We start from the raw sequence: 19,786 nt of genomic DNA on the forward strand, positions 1-19,786 counted from the left end.
TCTTGTGAAGTTGTGTCTTGGTTCTTTTGATTCTCTTTGAGAAAAGGGATATCCTAGCCCATCCTCCCTTTGGCTAGGTGGTGCCCCTCTTTAGTTCTCTTAGCGAGGATTGGAGGTTGGATGGGTAAGAGGCAACCCATTCATCGTTTCAACTCTCAGCACATTTATATCCAAGGTAAACATCCCTCCCACATGCTTATCTATTGCAACTAGTTTACATCCATTTCTAAAATCTTCTACAAAGTAGCCATTTTGATTGAACTTTACTGCAGTCCCTGCTCAACCATTTGCGTAACACAAACCAAGTTCTTAGTGACGTGTGGCATATGCAACACATCAACCAAACACTTAAATTTTCATTCTACATAGGCAATGGAACACTCCCATGTGCTATATGATCACTAGTTTTCACAAAACCAGGCATTTCAGGATTGCTCATTTCTCTATACTATTCTTCATGAGATGTATGGTTAGAGGCACCTGAATCCACGTATCATACTTCATTAGTCATTACTGCTGGTACATGTGCATTTATTGCATTTAGTATATGTTGCATAACAAACAATTTCTCATTATCGACTTGATTACTACTAGGTGTATAAATGTTATTCTATCTCCTCCCATTTTTGTTATTTCCACCTCTTCTCTTTTCTAAACAATCTCATGCGATATGACCTTTTTGACTACAATTGTAACATTCTCTATTATCATAACATGTGTTCTATTTGCTATGTTCCCTAGTATGGCTCCGCATACCTTGAGACTGGTCTCTACCACATGTATGTGACTGCTCTTGTGAGCCATGAGATTGCCCTTGATTTTGCCTCAAATGGCCACCATTATGATCTCTACCAACACGACCTCTATGTCTGCTCAGGTTAGAACATAGCACTTATTATGAAATATTATTGCTTTGGGATGGAAATGCAATAATTTTCAAGTTTTTCTCTTTCAATATCAACATAGATATTGACCATCTAAACATATAGTCACTAGATCATCATCAATAACCTGCACTTTAATAGACCCAAGGGCTTCAATAATGCTCTCAATGCATAGTCATTAATAGATAGATTGCCATGCTTAACATTATTTAACTTAGGCTTTTTCTTTTCCAATATCAACATAGATATTGACCATTTAAACATATAGTCACTATATCATCATCAATAACTTGAACTTTAATAGACCCAAGGGCTTCAACAATGCTCTCGATGCATAGTCATTAATAGATAGATTGCCATGCTTATCATGATTTAACTTAGACTTTAATTGTGACTTTCTTGTACTAAATAGTTTGACAAGGTTATTCCATACTTCTATAGAACTATCTGCATTCTATATATGCCCAATCATATTGTTTGAAACACTAAAAGAAAAAGCAAACAAATAACTTTCTGAGCATCTTGGTTCCATTCCTTAAATGCCTTGGCTTGCTCATGCATGACATTTTTCTTCATTAACTCTAGAGTCTCAACATTATTTCCTTCAATGTAGTCCCAATAACCTTTACCCATAAAGAAATTTGTCAATCTGAACTTTCAAGCATGGAAGTTATGCTTGTCAAGCTTGTCATTGACAATATGATTAATCCCTTAGACATTATGTAATGAAACCCAAATACATGCTTTTATCAAACTTGCTAATTTATGTAAACTATTACCTATAATGAACTTAATATATAAGTATACCTTGAGCAACACCGTGATGTCTAACAGTTTATAAATACTATATGCAACGCCTAATTCCCTCATCTTGTTTGTGAAATGATGAGGTTTGTAGAGCTCGTGAACCTTGCAAGATTTGTACAAAAACAACCTATAACTCTTGAACGTGATTTAAAATGCACTTGAACCATGGATTTGACTGCACATGCTCAGATTGAAGGTCTTTTACACTCCTCAAGCACTCCAAGCTCATGAAGAAAGCTCATTAATTGGAGATCATATGAGAGAAATTTTCACGAGTGTACTCCAAAATAAGGCTTCCTTGTGGTCTCTTGTACTTGTGGCCCACAGCTTCTCACTTGAACGTTGCTTTGATACCACAAGATAGGATGTTAAAAACCCTAGTCTTTTTTTTTCCCTTCACTGTAATAGTCTACCAAGAACAAGAGTGAGTACAACATACATAATATACAAGCGGTCTAGAGTGTGAACACACTAACTAGAAAGATGACTAGATAGATATCCCATAAATCAGGTAGGTAGACAAACTGATGTCCAGAATTGATGTCCAACCAACTCTAAAGTATCATTGGAATGATATGTTGATGCAAGTACCAACCACATCAGTAATATGGATGCAAAAACGATCATGCAAGTATGTAAGTGTCAATTCGTTTGAGCTTGATATCTCAACGCCTCCATCCTATAGTGCATGCACTGTAAAGAGTTTTCCTTGCTCTTTTAAAAAATATGAAATCGATTAAAGAAACCATTCATGCATATAATGAGTTTATTAATCACAAGAGTAGAGTTTTATTGACAAATAGATAAGAAGTAAGCTTCATAAATCAATGAGAATAATAGATCTTTGGTAGTAAGAGGAACGACATAGCCAAAAAGAGACTTCCACCACAAAGTCATGCTTCTAGAGCTAAAAATAGTGAGTGGAAGTAGACACAAGAGTATTAGTAGAAGGGATCTCTAGTTAGCAATACAAAGAGGCATGAGAAATCCATATGAAATTAGATGGTTTGTCATACTTCGATGTAGCATAATGAGAGGCTCTATTTGTGAATACCTTGTTTATAATTTATTAATTTTATATTTTTCTTATGTTGAATGCATCCAATGCTCCTACGTTTGTTTATTTTGTATTGCAAGCCAAACTTCAACTTTCAAAGTTTTATGTACACCCATGTATATCGATAATGTAGCAAAGAACATCTTTTGAAAAGTTTTAGTTCCCCTAATTTGTAATGCAATTCAATTACTTTTGGCTTTCAAACCTTTATGTACACGCATGGATATTTATAATGGAAAAAAAAAGAGACTATTTGGAAACTTCCACTACCATTTTATATGGACTTGTGTGTTTTTGTTTTTCTAAAAGTCTATAACATTGCTTAATGTCTTCAAATATACCATATTGAGTGTATTGCACTATTTGATATGTTGGTTCCATATATAATGATGTATATTTGATAATAAATCATGCTCGATGTGTGCACAAGAGTAAAAAGGAACCATGGCATTATTGGTTGCACTATTGTAGGTCTAGTCCTACCTAGAATTTTGTAAGCTATGATCTCATTCAATTTGCACATACAATGTGATTACAAAAATGGGTCTCTACATGGACTGCATTTAAGCCTTTTTTTTTTGTTCTAGTGTTAAATAATAGGTCCATGATCTATTTTTCCATGTATGAAATGAGAGGGATGGAGAAAATTGTGAACAATCATTTTTTTACTTTAGTATTTACTCAATTATTAGAGGGTGCACATATTAAATACTACATGCAATCTTTTTTTAAAAACTTCATTATGTACTCCATTATTAGAGGGGTGCACATACTCATTATTGTATGCTTTAGTTGAGTTGCTAAACCTAATAATCATCTATGGATGAAGAAATTAAAGTTTAAATGCAAAAAGCATGTAATGTTTCTTTCTAGTATAATAGGATGACGTGGTTAGATGTGCCTTAGTGATAGTCATGTGTGCTCATATATAAGTCTTGTGTATTCGATTTTGTCAAAGATATTACAAAGAGATAATATGTTGTTGACCTCAAGAGACCAAGCAAGGTGATATCTAACATCTCTTAAAGGCTTACATAATTCTCTAAACCTAACTAATGTTGAAAATGTAATTAAATTATTTTATAAAGGTCAAGAAAGACTCAACTTTGTCATTTGGCATCATCCTACCCCCATCCACTCATGAAATAATGAATGCATTGTCTTTTATAGATCATGTTGTGATGCTCAAGCTCTCTTATTTATGGAGAGGCAAGATATAGAGAATATATAAAATGTGGAAATACAATATCTTACAAGTTTTGGTGACACTATGTCGTCATTTCTTACATCCAATATATTCCCAACGTGCTTATCACTTGGAGATCTCAAGACATGCCCCTTTGTGGTCAATCACTACTTTTTTTATGGTTTAGGAGCTTGAAAAATGTCATTTACAAAGTCCCACCAAGACTACTCACTATTGGATATTGGAAGGAGTTATTGAATGGTTTGGAAAATCCTCCTCCACCTAGCATGAATGAGTAAGTTTCTAAGCAATTATTGATACTAAAGGGATAAAGTTTAATTAACATCACCCAATGTGCACCAAGTTTTAGTTTATTTAGATACTCCATCTTCTTTTTAGTTCTTTATTAAATCTAGCCTAAGACTCACAACATAGCTCCATCTTATAGTCCATCTAGTGGGATTAGATTTTTGCATCTGGCATTTTGTATGCTCGATGATCGAGCCAAGTCTTACAAAAAGTTAAAATGTGGAGTCTCACAAGTTTTCAAAAATGTATAGTGCTCTTTGGAGACATTTGTTAAAGGTACGCTTGGTTTCTTGGATTGATGGAGTGTGTAGGGTAGCTTCCCCTTTATGCAAAAAGTGGCACGGACAATTTACACATAACATGGCAATGGAGTTTGTAGGGGGGCTTCCCTTTGTGCAATAAGTGGCATGGCCACTTTACACATAACATGGCCAAGTGAGGCACTCTAGATATGATCAACGTCCATTTACTTATTTGACTACTTCTATATAGGAAAGACAAAAGAAAAGACCTTAAAAGGAATCCTTCAACTTGACTCCATTGTCAAGTTCCAATTTCCCTATGCACAACTCTTCATGTCTTTGTTTATCATGACAATCAACAAATTAGTAACTTTCCCTAGTTTGTCTTGATGACTCAATGAATCACAAGTATTTATGCAATCTTGCTGTAAACAATGATAACCTCTTATCTAGTATAATAATAAAAATTATTTGTTATATCTACAAAGGTTTCTAATGTTTTTAATGGTAGAATTCGATAAATCACATTAATATGTAAAAGTATAGGGAAAATACTATCAATTGTATAGTATGAATTTTTAAGCTTATATGGAATCAATTAGAGTCTTTCTTGCTGCTTTGCACGAAACATTTCTATTTTGTTTCTTCAAATTTATTCTTTTCTAAATACCAATTAAGCAACATCTATTTATAATTTTAGATACATGTGAGTTTGGAAAAAGTTCAAGATAGAAAATTTGGAAACTTTTTCTTAAAATTCTCCTTTTAATAAAAAATATGCCTCTTGAAAATGAAGACACTAGCTCTATACTTGAAGGAGACATTCTCAATCGCTATTATAGGTTTGACATATTGTTTTATTTTATACTAATTTCCTAGAGATCTAAACTATCACATTAATTTTCAAGGATGCTTTGAACTCTCCACAAAACAAAAATTCTAACAACTAACTTTTAATAAAAAATATACCTCTTGAAAATGAAGACACTAGCTCTATACTTGAAGGAGACATTCTCAATCGCTATTATAGGTTTGACATCTTGTTTTATTTTATACTAATTTCCTAGAGATCTAAACTATCACTTTAATTTTCAAGGATGCTTTGAACTCTCCACAAAACAAAAATTCTAACAACTAACTTTGTGAATATCAAATTTTCTCAATTATTACCAATGTTAAAAATAATACATTAGTATTTTTGTTCGAGGAAAAATGTTCAAAAATACTTGCTATACTTGCTTGGTATAAAAGGTTTAAGACATTAATATAGTTGTAGTCTTAGTCCTACAATAAATGTAGTGTTGTGTAAGTAGACTAATAGTATAGTTAATGGTATGCTAATAGCAATACTTAATATTCTTAGTGCCTAGGTTGTATAACTACCTTACTCACTTGCTTACTATAGATCATTTTTCTTTCTTTATAGACTATAACGAAATATAATCTTACATTTGTGTTCAACAAGTCTTTCCTTCTTTGTATGTTTCAAAAAACTGTAAGCACCTCACATTTCTATTCAACCAAGTTTTCTCTTCCCTTGAGAAAGTAGTTTCTTAAGCTATAGTTCATAGTTTAGATTAGATGTTTGTAGTTGAAGCTAACACATTTATTCTTATAGTATTCTTTCTTTCTTTGCATTGCTTTGAAGAAATATAAGCCCTCATTCGTATTCAACCAAGTCTTCTCTTTCCTTGAAAAAGTAGTTTCTTAAGCATGAACTAGTTCATGCTTCAAAGAACTATAAGTATGCATTCCCTTTCCACCAAGTCCTTTCATCACTTGAAAAATTAGCATCTAAAGCTATAGTTCATAGTTTTGTTATGGATGTATAGTCAATAGTATTTTAAAAGTAATAGTATATATATATTATAGTGAGCTTTTGTTTGTCATCATCATAGTTAGAGTTAATAACAAAATAGTTGATACATACATAAGTCAACAATAATATGATAGATTTTGTTTGCACTTTTAGATACAATGCATTAGTGAGGAGTTCAAATGCCACTTTCTATGGGCGAGAGCTTTAGGCTATCTATTTATAGAGGGCATGCTAAGCTATATTGAGGGACATGACTAGGGTTTAATTGTTCCAACCATGGAGGAGAGTAAACAAGAGGACCAAGTGTGTAGCTTGGAGGGAGGATTCTCTCATCCACAATTGTAGATGTCTATCCCAAGAAAGATGAAGAGGCAGTCTATTGAATTGGGCACGAGATTCTCTTGTTCTCAATGATAAATGGATTTTAGTAGGAGGATATAGAGGTGATTCTCAAATGGGTAGTTTCTCGTTGGTGGTTCAAAAGCTATTCTAGCGATTGTTGATGTCACATGAATGGAGTTTTGAAGTTTGAGACTTGTATGGATGGGTGCAAGTACAATAGTTGCTTACTCGGCGCAACTAGGTGCTTTGGCTAGCAATCTGGTCATGGTGGTTGTGACGAAATTACGGAATTATGTTTATCATAGTAATTTATCAAAATTTATTGTGGATTTTGTTTATTTGCTGCATGATTCATGATTTATTGTGCAACATGTGCGTACTGTATTGGTTGCACTATGCTTGGCAGATAGATGGAAGGATGCTAATGTGTGTTGCCAATATGAAGGGGGACTTAATTTATGACCCTCCCCTTTCTTGAGTGGTAAAAGGATAGGCATCAAAATTGATGAGCATAATAAAGCTTAAAAGCGTGAAACATTGCCTTGATATGTGATGAAGGTACTGACAACAACAATTGTTCATTGATGGAGATGGCAAGATTGACATCGTTTTCGGTAGTGAATGGTAGTTTGGAGGCCATCAAGGTGGTGCAATTAGATCAACATCCTTGGATCCTTATCTTGTTTTGTATTGTCTAAAACCACTTATGGTGGAGGAAACCACTAATATGGGTGGTTTTGGCAGCCCTGTCTGGTTTTTGGAGAAATAGGAGAGAGATAGTAACCTTTGAGAAGACTTTTTACAAGTCTTTTTTAGCCTTAGGTACTTGGTATTGACAACACCCTTGAAAACCACAAGCTTTTTGGAGAATAACCACTGTATGAAGCCTTCAACTAGTGGATATTGAGATGTGCCTTGATGATGACTTCCAAGCATGGATGGATGGCTAGTCTCTTGATGTTAATGCACAAACCAATCACCTTGCTTTGATAGCAATGTTGCTTGCCCTCACAATAGAATAGAACATAGTTGAGAATACAATATAAAGTGAACAAATAGCATGAGAGAAGAAAATACCAAGAACTTGCACGATACACGATTGGGTACAATCTCCCCCCATGCATGGGTAAGCTTCTTCCCCATGCATGTATTTATAATATTAGAATAAGCTTTAGTGTCCAAAATACATTGAAAGCATCCTTTTTGTGTTTCATGCTTCCCCTCACTTTGCATGCCTTGCTTTTTGTCCAAATAAATCAAAACACACTCTATTCTGTTAGCTTTATAAAAATAGTATTTTGTATTCTTTAATAAATATATAAAAATTAATCACCTCACTCAACCCATTATGCTAAGGAAAAGGGTCCACTTACACTTTGCTAGCAATCCAATTTGAAACCATCACTTGAAACAACCCTAACATTTCATGTGGCTTTAAAAGGATTGCTAAGTACACTACAACTACTATTGCTAATGTTGCAAATTGAATTGACATAATTTTTTGATATGATATAATTATGCTTATGAAGCCTTGAGAACTAAGTATATCTACAAAAAAAAAGAAGAATGCATCAATGGGATTCCCAATATCTAAGAAGAAAAAAGTATAATTGGGAGAATATACATATATTTGTACTAACGGGATCCTAATAAGCATGGTCTTAAAGACAACTAAACAAAGTAACTACTTGTAGTGACATATATATGACTTGACATGAAGCGCACACACACGCACACGCACACGCACACACAGAAGGCACCTTGCAAGGCTAAATTTTATTAATGTATGATGGTGAAGGGCAAGAAGTGAGTTTTTTGAGTGAGCTTTTGAGTGAGTTTTTTTGGGCAAACGCTCTATTCTTATTCAACATAGTTCACTTATTCCAACCTTAGATATACCCACCTTCACTTCCACTTCCACTACCACCACTGCCACCGCCGCCATCGTTGCTAGCTCTACCACTACCACTGCCATCACTACCTTGACCACCACCTTCACTCACTCACTCACTCACACACACACACACACACACTCTCTCTCTCTCTCTCTCTACATATAAGTAGCTCATTCTCTCTATCTCTGTCTCTCTCTTTCTCTCCTCTCACAGAACACACATTCTTAGTCTCTCTCTCTCTCTCTCTCTCTCTCTCTCTCTCTCTCTCTCAGATTATGCCATCTATGTCACCATCACCACCATCTCTCTCTCTCTCTCTCTCTCTCTCAATCCAAAAATAATTTGTGCTAGCACTTTGGATTGATAGAATCTATATTATATTATATTGTGAAAGGTGTTTAAACAAATAGCTCTCTCTCTCTCTCTCTCTCATGTTTGCAATATGAAAACATTTGTACAAGCACTCCAAATCGATAGAACTTGTATTACATTGGATTGTGACGTGTTGCAATGAACAATTTCTCTCTTTACTGATATATAGAGCTCTCTCTCTCTCTCTCTCTCTCTCTCTGAGAGAGAGAGAGAGAGAGAGAGAGAGAGAGAGAGAGAGAGAGAGAGAGAAAGAGAGAGAGAGAAACACAGAGTTGCAAGAGATACACATAGTGAGAAATGAAGATAAGGGCCATGTACAAACACATACACATACACACACATACACATAGAGAGAGAGATGCATACATACATGCACTAATTAATTTATTACTTAGTTAATTACTAATTATTTTTAATTTAACTACTAAATAAATATATAAAGAGAGGGGGGAGAGAGAGAGAGATGAATGAGAGAAGGAGAAAGCAAGATAAATGAGAGAGAGAGAGAGAGACTTACTTTGACTTTTTTTTTGGTCCAGAAAGGGGTTGCTAGCAACGCGTCAAGAAGAGGGTTGCTTGCAATCCCTTCTTGAGATGAATTTTTTTTCACAAGTCTCCTTCATCATTTCTTTAAGGGGACTTGTGATTTTTTTTTCATCGAATAGGGAGTTGCTAGCAATCCCTTCTCAGCAATTTTTTTTTTCACAAGTCCTCTCTAAAACTTTTTTTTATTGAACATAGAGCTATTAGCAACCCCTTCCCAACCAAAAAAATTTCCATAAGTCCCCTCAGAGAGATGGAGGTAACTTGTGATTTTTTTTCACTGAGACGAGGTTGCTGGTAACCCCTATCTAGCAATAAAAAATTCCATATCCCTTTAGAGAGATGATGGAGGGGAGTTGTGATTCAAAGTTCTCTTTCTCTCTCTCTCTCTCTCTCTCTCTCTCTCTCTCTCTCTCTCTCTCTCTCCGAGAAGGGGTTGCCGGCAACCCCTGTTTGGCAAAAAAAAATTCACATCCCTTTAGAGAGATGATTATAAAGTCACATTATATATATATATGAGGAAACTACTACAACATTTTTGTTCTTCTTGTTCATATAGGAGATAAAGAGAATTTAAAACTTGATGATGATATTGAGTCTTAGAAGTCATGCAAGTTAGCAACATAGAGACTTCTCTACAGGCATAACTTAGTATCCTTCTATAGAAGTATATTTGTAATGGTATCTTGTTGATGTGTTCTCTATATGTAAAAGAGGTATGAATGGTAGGTTCATGTGTGGGTAATTGGTGTTGAGCTCTAAGGCGCGAGGATCGAGACACACAATGCTTGCTATCAGCAGAGAGATAGAGAGAGAGAGTGCAAAGTAGAGAGTGAGAGTGAGCACAACTTGTGGGTACAATGACGAGTGTATCTCTTTAGGTTTTTAGATAGACATATATATATGAAAGTACAATGTGCTAAGGGTGTATTCATACCCGTGCACATATAAAAGGCACGATGGCCCTTTATTCCCAACAACCTCCCACCTAAAGGCAATGTGCCTTAAGGGGAGAAAATAATCAGCTAAGTCTAGATATGTACAAAGCTGAAATACATATATCTATCCAACTCCCATCATCTGTCGGCAATGAGCAAACCGCTCTGTTGGAAGACCCTTTGTGAGAAGATCTGCAAGATTATCATCTGTATGCACTTTGACAAGCTCAATGCTCTTGTTGTTAAGTACATGTCTAATGAAGTGATACTTCACCTGTATGTGCTTCGTCTTTGCATGAAAGATGGGATTCCGTGCTAGCATGATAGCACTCTGACTATCACAATGGAGAACATGTAACTTTGTAATACCAAGCTCTCCCGCCAGGCATGAAAGCCATAAAGCCTCCTTGCATGCCTTAATGGTAGCCACCTCTGTAGTAGACAATGCAACACACTTTTGTAGCCTGGAGATCCAAGAGACTGCTCCTCTTGTGAAGGTAAACACATACCCAGAAGTGGACTTTCTACAATCCGCATGACCAGGATAGTCTACATCCGTAAAGCCAATGACCGATGCCTTCTACTTTCCAAAGCATATGCACAAATCCTTTGTGCCTTTGAGGTATCTCATAATACCTTTCACTGCTTCCCAATGCTTTTTACCAGGGTTTGCCATGTATCTACTAACCACTCCCACTACTGCAAAGGCAATGTTAGGACATGTAGTAACCATAGCATACATCAAACTGCCAACAACTGAAGCATATGGTATCTTGGCCATTTCAGCCTTCTCATCATCAGATGTAGGACTGTCCTCTGCACCGAGTTTCACATATGGAGGCAATGGAACCCCAAAAATTCCCCCCCTCCATATTGAAACGCTGCAAAACCTTGGAGATATACTCCTGCTGAGATAGATAGAGTAATCATTTTGACCTATCTTTGAGTATTCGCATGCCAAGAATGTGATTTGCATCACCAATATCCTTCATGTCAAAGCTGCCACATGAAGACATTGCTTCAGTGAGTCCAAGGCATAAGTATCCCTTGCTAGCAATCGGCATGTCATCAACGTACAGAAGCAAGATAATCAAGCTTCCATTTGCGGCCTTCTTGGTGTACAAGCAGTGATCCACTTGACTTCTATGAAAACCTTGAGACTGCATAAATGTATCAAACTTATGATACCATTCTCTTGGTACTTGTTTCAGCCCATACAAACTTCTGTTGACCTTACATACCATCTTCTCTTTCCCTTTTTCCACAAACCCTTCAGATTGCTGCATATATATGTTTTCATGTAGATCACCATGTAAGAATGCAGTATTTATATCCATCTGTATGAGCTCCATATCCTGAGCTGCAACCAAGCCCAAAATGGTTCTCAATGTAGATATCTTGACTACAGGAGAGAAGATCTCATCAAAGTCAGCTCCATGTTCCTGCTTGTATCCCTTCGCAACCAATCTTGCTTTGTACTTTGGTGAGGAACCAGAAGTGACCTTCATCTTGTAAAGCCATTTGCATGGAAGGAGTTTTTACCCTTTAGGCAACTGCACCAAGTCCCAAGTGCCATTTTTCTCAAGAGATTCCATTTCTGACAACATGGCTTTATACAATTTCTTGCTATCCTACCTGTCCATTGCTTCTTTGAAGCAAGATGGTTCACCATTAGTCTGCCAACATGACACCAGCCACATTGTTTGCACCAGGAATGAATCTATCAGGTTGTCTAGTAGCCCTAGACGATCTCCTAACCCAATGATCATTGTTTGCTAGGCTATTGAGCATTTTCAACTTGCTGTCCTGGCATTTTAGTCTACAAATCAACATTAATAGCTTGTTGTCCTGGCTGTTCCTACACATCCGGTGGCTCATCATCATGGGCAATAGTTGGCTGATCATTTCCAACATTATTTTTTGTGTTTGTAGGTTCATTTACAGTAGGTATTTACTACTGTACAACGGGCACATTTTGTTGTCCAAAAGGTATTTCTTCGCGAAATACAACCCTACAGACCTCCTCAATCTTTTTGAGCTATTTATGCATGCGATCTTACCGGAAGATATCATTGCTGCGTACTACTTTCCTTTTCTGGGGATCCCATAATCTATATCCCATTTCACTCTTGTCACCATATTCTAGGAAAATGCATTTATAAGACTTTGACTCAAGTTTGTTGTGTTTTTTCTTTACGAATGTGCACAAATGCTTCATAGCCAAACACTTTCAAGTATGCATATGAAGGTGGCTTGCCTGACCACGCTTCTTGGGGAACTCCCCTCTCCTCTCCCAAGACCTATTTGATGACCAATTAATCAAGTGTACGGCTCTCATAACAGCCTCTACCCAAAAACCATGGGGTAATGTACCATGAGGCAGCATCGTACGGACCTTATCCTGTATGGTCAGATTCATACGCTCTGCAACTCCATTTTGGGGTGGATTATGAGGGACAGTGAGCTCCCTCTTTATCCCTTTGTTGCCACAAAATGCTTGAAAGACCTTGGACACATATTCTCTACCATTGTCAGAGCGAAGACACTTAAGTGTCTTATCAATCTGATTTTCAACCAATGCCAGGAATTTTCTAAACTTGTCAAGCACTTCATCCTTGCTACGAATAGGATAAACCCATACCTTCCGTGCAGCATCTTCGACAAAGGTGATAAAAGATTTCTTTGCCCCTAAAGATAACCTTGGCATTTGACATACATCGAAATGTACTAACTCTAGAGGAGAAGATTTCAGCGAAAGAGACTTCTTATGAGATGTCTGTGCATGTTTACCATAAACACAATGATCACAATGCTCAAAATCAGCATAACAAAGGCAAGGCAAGTAACCCAAATGAGAAAGAACTTTCATTCCAGTTTGACTCATGTGTCCCAACCGGCCATGCCACAAAGAAACACTTGGCTGCTCGGTCATGGCAACAACATGATCACTCACACTAGATACATGGAGAATATACAAGGTATTACTTTTAGAACCTTTGGCAATCACTCTAGATCCCTTACAGATCTTCCATTTCCCATCACCAAAGGTGGTATGAAATCCATCGTCATTTAGTTGCCCTATGCTAATTAAGCTCTTCTTAAGCTAAGGTACATGGTGTACATGTTGAAGTGTGAACACAGAGCCATGCTGAAACTGCAACTGCACATTGCCAATGCCTACAATGTCACATGCATTGTTGTCCCCAAGATGGACAACACCATGTTGACCCCCTGTATAGTCAGAGAACCACTCACGATGAGGGGTGACATGAAATGAAGCACCTAAATTGAGAATCCAAGTATGCATGTCATCATCTGTGTTTGCAAGTAAAGCACGTGCACTAAAGTGTGAAGAGACCAAGGGTACGTCATTCCCAGTGTCACTGTCATGAGTGACTACATTCACCTCTTCAATTTTGACACCGCTCTTCTTAGGCCGACTCTCTTTTTTGTTTTCCTTGCTATCATTTGTCTTCTTGTCCTTTCCTTTCTCTTTCTTCCATTTGTAGCAGTCATGTTTAAAGTGACCCTGCTTGCCACAATGTTCAACATCCTTGCCACGTGATTTACGGCATCCCTTGCTATCAGATTTGCATTTATATTGTGATTTACCCCTAGTATGCAAAGCACTAGAAGACTTACTAGATGCATTGTTCTGCCCATTCATTTCTTCCATGAGTACAATATTCTCCACATCAACATACAAAAGAATCGCATTAGAATTGCTCATAACAATCCTGAATGTATCCCAACTCTCTAGCAGAGTGCAAAGCAAGAACGTAGCCTTAAATTCTTCATCAATCAAGAACTTTAAGGCAACCAGCCGGTTGAAAATAGAGTTAAACTCACTCAAGTGAGTGGACATTGCTGTACCCTCTTTCATACACAAATCCGTAATCTTTTTAAGACAATACACTTTGCTTGCGGCACTCTTCTATGCATACAGTTCTTCCAGTCAAGTCCAAATAGCATATGCAGAATCCAAACCTTCAATGTTAAACAACAAGGCATCAAAAATCGATAGCTCGATGGTTGAGAGTGTAAGCTCATTTAACTCATCCCAATCTTCATGTTCCATATCTGCACGCTTTGTCCCTTTGGTCTTAATAAGCTTTGTTTGCTTCTTCAACAACATGATATTGTAGCACTGTTTTTACCAGACTGCAAAGTTATGTGCTCCTTCAAGCTTCTTAATGTGCATGACATTACTAATGTCACTGTTGCTAGCCATGATTTTTAGCCCAAATGTGACAAAAAAATTCAACAAATGCAGGCCCAAACTGTCACACAAGTGACCAAGGTACAAACAAGTACCAACCAGCAATAGATAGCCACATAGAAGCAAAAATTTCAAATCTGCATATAAATTTTTAGAAGCACTAAACCTTGTGCTGTAACACTTCACAACTAATTACAACTGTTTTAGGGGCAAATACATCACATTACATGAGAAGTCCTAAATTTTAGCTACAATTTCTGTTGTACATGCACCCACGAGCACAAAATTTGACACACATGGTCAAAAAGCCCCAAAATTTTTGTGCTCAAAGCATCAACCATACATCTGCACTGCCTCTGACATACATAGAACATGCAAATTTTGCCAAAATAGAGCAATTTCAACAAAACCCCCAAATTTTTCCAAGTGCTAGGTATCCAAATTGCATGGAATTAAATCCACATGTACATAAAATGACCAAATGGCCCACAAATTTCGCCCAAACAGCAAAAGCCCCAAATTGCACAGGGTCCAATGTGCATAAATGTCGAGAAATTGGGTAAATTTCAGTCCAATTTTGCATGTACATGAAAAGCCCCAAATGTCGGAGGCAAAATGTCACAAATTTTTGCGATTTCTAAGATAAATGATCTTGCTCTGCATCACAATCCCCAAATCCGAGAAAATCCCAAAATTTCCGAGCCAAGATTGCAAAAATCTGCACTTTGTGTGTTATGTGCGCGAACGTCGGTTAGAGGGAGGGGTTAAAAAAAAAAAAGATTTTGAAGAAAATAATGTTTTGGATGACGGGCCCGTTGACCTATCAAGACTAACAGCGCCCGTTTGGCCACGCGAGTCTCGTTAGCTACTGCTTCCGTTGTCAGCGCACCTACCCGTCAGTTGCCGCACGTCAGCTGGTCGCTACAGTCACCCATCGCACAGTAGCGCCCCGTCTCACAACACCATTGCCTCCAGCCCCGTCACATGCCTCCTTGCTGCTTGCCTGCTTCGTTCACCTGCATTGGACCCGTTCGCCAGTCGTCTGTGTGAGAATGCAACTACCCTATCCTGCACCTGGTGAAACTATCGCCTATCGACGACCTGTCGCACGCCATCTAGCAGCCCGTCACTACTGCACGCCCTCGTCAGTCCTATCGCCCACACATGCAACAACTCGATGACTTAGACTTTATCAGTCCTGCCGCCCAACCTGCAACTCTGATTCTGTTGACTGACTCATGCACGACTGATGGAGCATTCAACACCTGCACTTTGATACCAATTTGTTAAGCTTTGAGGCACGAGGATTGAGACACGCAGTGCTTGCTGTCAGTAGAGAGACAGAGACAGAGGGAGAGTGCAGAGTAGAGAGTGAGAGTGAGCACGACTTGTGGGTACAATGACAAGTGTACCTCTTTAGGTTTTTAGATATATATATATATATATATATATATATGAAAGTACAATGTGCTAAGGGTATATTCACACCCGTGTACATATAAAAGGCACGATGGCCCTGCATTCCCAATAATTGGAGAATGGGATATTGCAAACTTTGCTAGGGAAATGCACAGATTAGGTGCACTTGAAGGAGTAGCTTTTATATAAGGATCACCAGATTGAGCAGTAGGCAAAATGAGGAGGTGTACCGAAGAGATGTCTTATCTTCCTTGACTACCTGAAGGTGAATTCCTCTCCAACAAAAAAACATTATACCAAAAATACTCAAAGAAAAAAAGGTGCAAGAGACATAAGGATCCAAATTCTGGTAAGTAATTCCACATGTATTCTTTAGAATATGTCACACTTTTTATGTCTTCTTCTAAAGAGAATATGGCTAATTGCAGGAAAGTGATACCTCGAGTGCATTTGTTCTTGTAACTCATTCTTCAGTAAGGAGTCAGGGTGAAGCCACAATTTCTAAAATGTTCTGATGATATTAGTTGGCCACACTTTAGCCCTACAATGATACTATTTGTGGATGATAGCATAAAAAAGATACAATGTAACCCACCTAACTCCTTTACATATCCATTTACATTTTAAGAAAATCCCATGGATAGCATCCTCTTAAACACATGTTTTCCTATTTGACTGAGGAAGATCTCTTCAATACTATTCTCTTGGAATACATGTTTCCATGTTTGATTGAGCTAACAGGTTTTCATGGGGGAGTCTAGTAGTTTGTTAGAGAATACCCATTTCACCCTCCAGTAATGGAAAGTTGGGTTGATATTTAATATTTGCAATAAATATGTTTATTTTCTTTGCACATAGTAGTTCACTAACTTGTAAATACATTTGTGGATTTAGTATTTTTGGTAGTTTTTACAGTAAGTTCATGCAATATAATATAAAATATATTAGTATATTAAAATATTTGATTGTTGAAGTTTGGAGTTTAAAATAAATATTTCTTGAAAGGAATAACAGTTATAAGTAATGCAGCAATATGGAGCTATATTTTATGGAGATTGTGAAGCAATTGCTTGCAAGGGTCTATTGTAAACGAATGCATAACTTTAATCCATATGTAAGCCTAATCAAATGAGAAAGAGAGAGAGCAATGTGCAAGTATTAGTAGATGTGTCAATAGTTTGCTCGTGTGTGCATAATTAAAGTACTAACACATGAAGATGTAATTATAAAATACATGCAAAGAAGGGAGAGGAAAATGTGAATGTATATGTAGTGTGATATCTCATATATATGCATAATTGAACCATTAACATTGTAATAATATTATCAAAGATAAGCACATAAGCTTAATCTAGTTATGTAAATAAGGAGAAAGAACTACTAGTGCATTGTTAGAGAGAGAGAGAGAGAGAGAGAGAGAGAGAGAGAGAGAGAGTTAGGGGTAAAAAAGAGAGAGGGAGGGCGTTATTGAGAGGAAGGAGAAGAGAGAGATGCATGTTGTGGGTCTGAGAGAGAGAGAGAGAGAGAGAGAGAGAGAGAGAGAGAGAGAGAGATGCTATTAAGGGGAGTGAGATGTCAGTGATTGGTCTCCAACATATGTGAGAGAGAGAGGAGAGAAATGCTATTAAGGGGAGTGAGATATCAGTGGTTGGTTTCCAACATATGTGAGAGAGAGAGAGAGAGAGAGAGAGAGAGAGAGAGAGAGAGAGAGAGAGGAGAATCAGTTGTGGTTATGAGTAAGATATGGTAGTGTAGTGACAGTGCTAGTGGTGGTAATGTTATTGAGGAGAGTGAGATGTCAATGGTTGGTTCTCAACATATGAGGAGAGAGAGAGAGAGGAGAATTGGTTGTGGTTCTAATGAGGAGAGGGAGAGTAAGATGTTGTGGTAGTAATGGCGATGCTTATGGTGGTGGTGGTGGTGGTGGTAGGGGCGGTGGTAGAGGTGGTGGTGGCAATGGAGGAGCAACATTGGTGCTTGATATATGTCCAAAAGAAAAAGAGGACCAAGTGGACTATGTGGAATAAAACTCAAGGTTGCCAAAAAGAGCTTGCTCCAAAAGCTCGCTTCTCGCACACACTCATGTATGACTTTACTGAAACACATCTTACAATGTAGCATCCATGGTGTTCATAGATGACCTGAAGCTCTTGGACTCATCTCTAAATCTATTTAAATATACTCCATAACATTATCATCATCAACTACTACCTTGATATTTTAGAGATTCTACAAAACTCTCGACTTTTAATGCATAGTCATTGATTGATAAATTTTATCTTTTATATTACTTTAGATTTGACTTGAATTGTAGCTTTCTAGCCTTGATGTGTTTATCCCAAACAACATTGTTAGATTCTTCTAAACAATAGCAAGAAATAGAATCTTTGCAAGGAATAGAGATTAAACATAGTAAATATAAGAAAAGTATAAACTTTTTAAATTCCAAAGAAGCTGATACAAAGATGGTTGTCACCCGTGTGCTTTCACTGCGAAGCTCTTAGATGGCAATCTAGAGAAATGACATAAGAGGTTTAAGGCTAGTTGGAGGAATTCTAATTGGGTAAAAGATAGATTGAAAATGCATTTTGAAGGATCTTCCTCTTATAGCCCAAGAAGGTGATTAGATCATCATATCTAACCTACCATATAATGAAATACTCCAATAAATATTCCAAATTTCTACAAATATCCTATCATACTATTAATGACACTCACATGTAGCCAATACATCACTTTACTTTGTGTTTGCTTATTCATGTATATATGAGTCAACTATTTATTCCAAATTTCTACAAATATCCTATCATACTATTAATGACACTCACATGTAGCCAATACATCACTTTACTTTGTGTTTGCTTATTCATGTATATGAGTCAACTATTTATTCCAAATTTCTACAAATATCCTATCATACTATTAATGACACTCACATGTAGCCAATACATCACTTTACTTTGTGTTTGCTTATTCATGTATATATGAGTCAACTGTAGAATAATTAGTATGTCCTCCATGTTGATAATCTAACATGTCAATGAGTAAAGTCTTGCCACATCACCAAGGTGTGCGGCAGATGCCAACTCATATGAAGCTTCACATCTCAACATTTTTCATTTATCGTGCTCATCCTTCATATTATAAATATAGAGCCAATATAAAATTACAAGATTACCTTTGATGATGCCTAGATATCATTGAAATGAATTAGAGAAGAATGCTACTTAAAAGGAAAGGAATGCAAGTAAGAATACTTCAAAATAGGAGAATTTTTTTTAAAGATTATGTAAAAAATATTGGCGATGGTGGAACTATGGCTATGTGAGTATCGGAGGGGTTAGATAATAGTATTTGTAGAAAAGATGTAAGAGTGACTAAACCAAAAGCATTTCTTACAAAAAGATACAAACAAAAACGTATCTTAAATGCATATGTATACAAAGAGATTCTGGAAGGAGAAATCCTTGCGAAGTGCACAAATGGAACCATATTGAGGAGACGACATAGGCACATGTGCATAAACTCATCATACATAGATGCACATCCAATGATCCATACTCACATAGTTATTGGAGGTGTATTTATTTAACTCTTAGCTCTTAACGTGAAATGTAGCAAAGAAAATCCGACTATCCCCAGGAGCACTTGCGTGGAGAACTTTTCCACGCGTCAGGGAACTTTTCAATGAGGCGTCCAAAGATCTTAATATACGAATGATGAAGATGAAGATGAAGATGTATTCACGATCAAA

General features: G+C 36.9%; 1 protein-coding gene across 1 annotated transcript in view; it reads right to left on the reverse strand.

Moving 5' to 3' along the window:
- The window catches only part of LOC148021150 (uncharacterized), a 77,460-nt gene extending 68,869 nt beyond the window's left edge, over nt 1-8,591 (reverse strand). Inside the window, exon 1 of the mRNA XM_087698213.1 lies at nt 8,535-8,591. Within this exon, the coding sequence (XP_087554339.1) occupies nt 8,535-8,591 (57 nt within the window). The remainder of the gene's footprint in view (nt 1-8,534) is intronic.
- Between the last annotated feature and the right edge of the window lie 11,195 nt (nt 8,592-19,786).

Source organism: Lygodium microphyllum, chromosome 18 (assembly GCF_053477565.2).
Source record: "Lygodium microphyllum isolate KBCC chromosome 18, Lygodium_microphyllum_v1.1.10, whole genome shotgun sequence".
NCBI classification, from domain to species: Eukaryota; Viridiplantae; Streptophyta; class Polypodiopsida; order Schizaeales; family Lygodiaceae; genus Lygodium; species Lygodium microphyllum.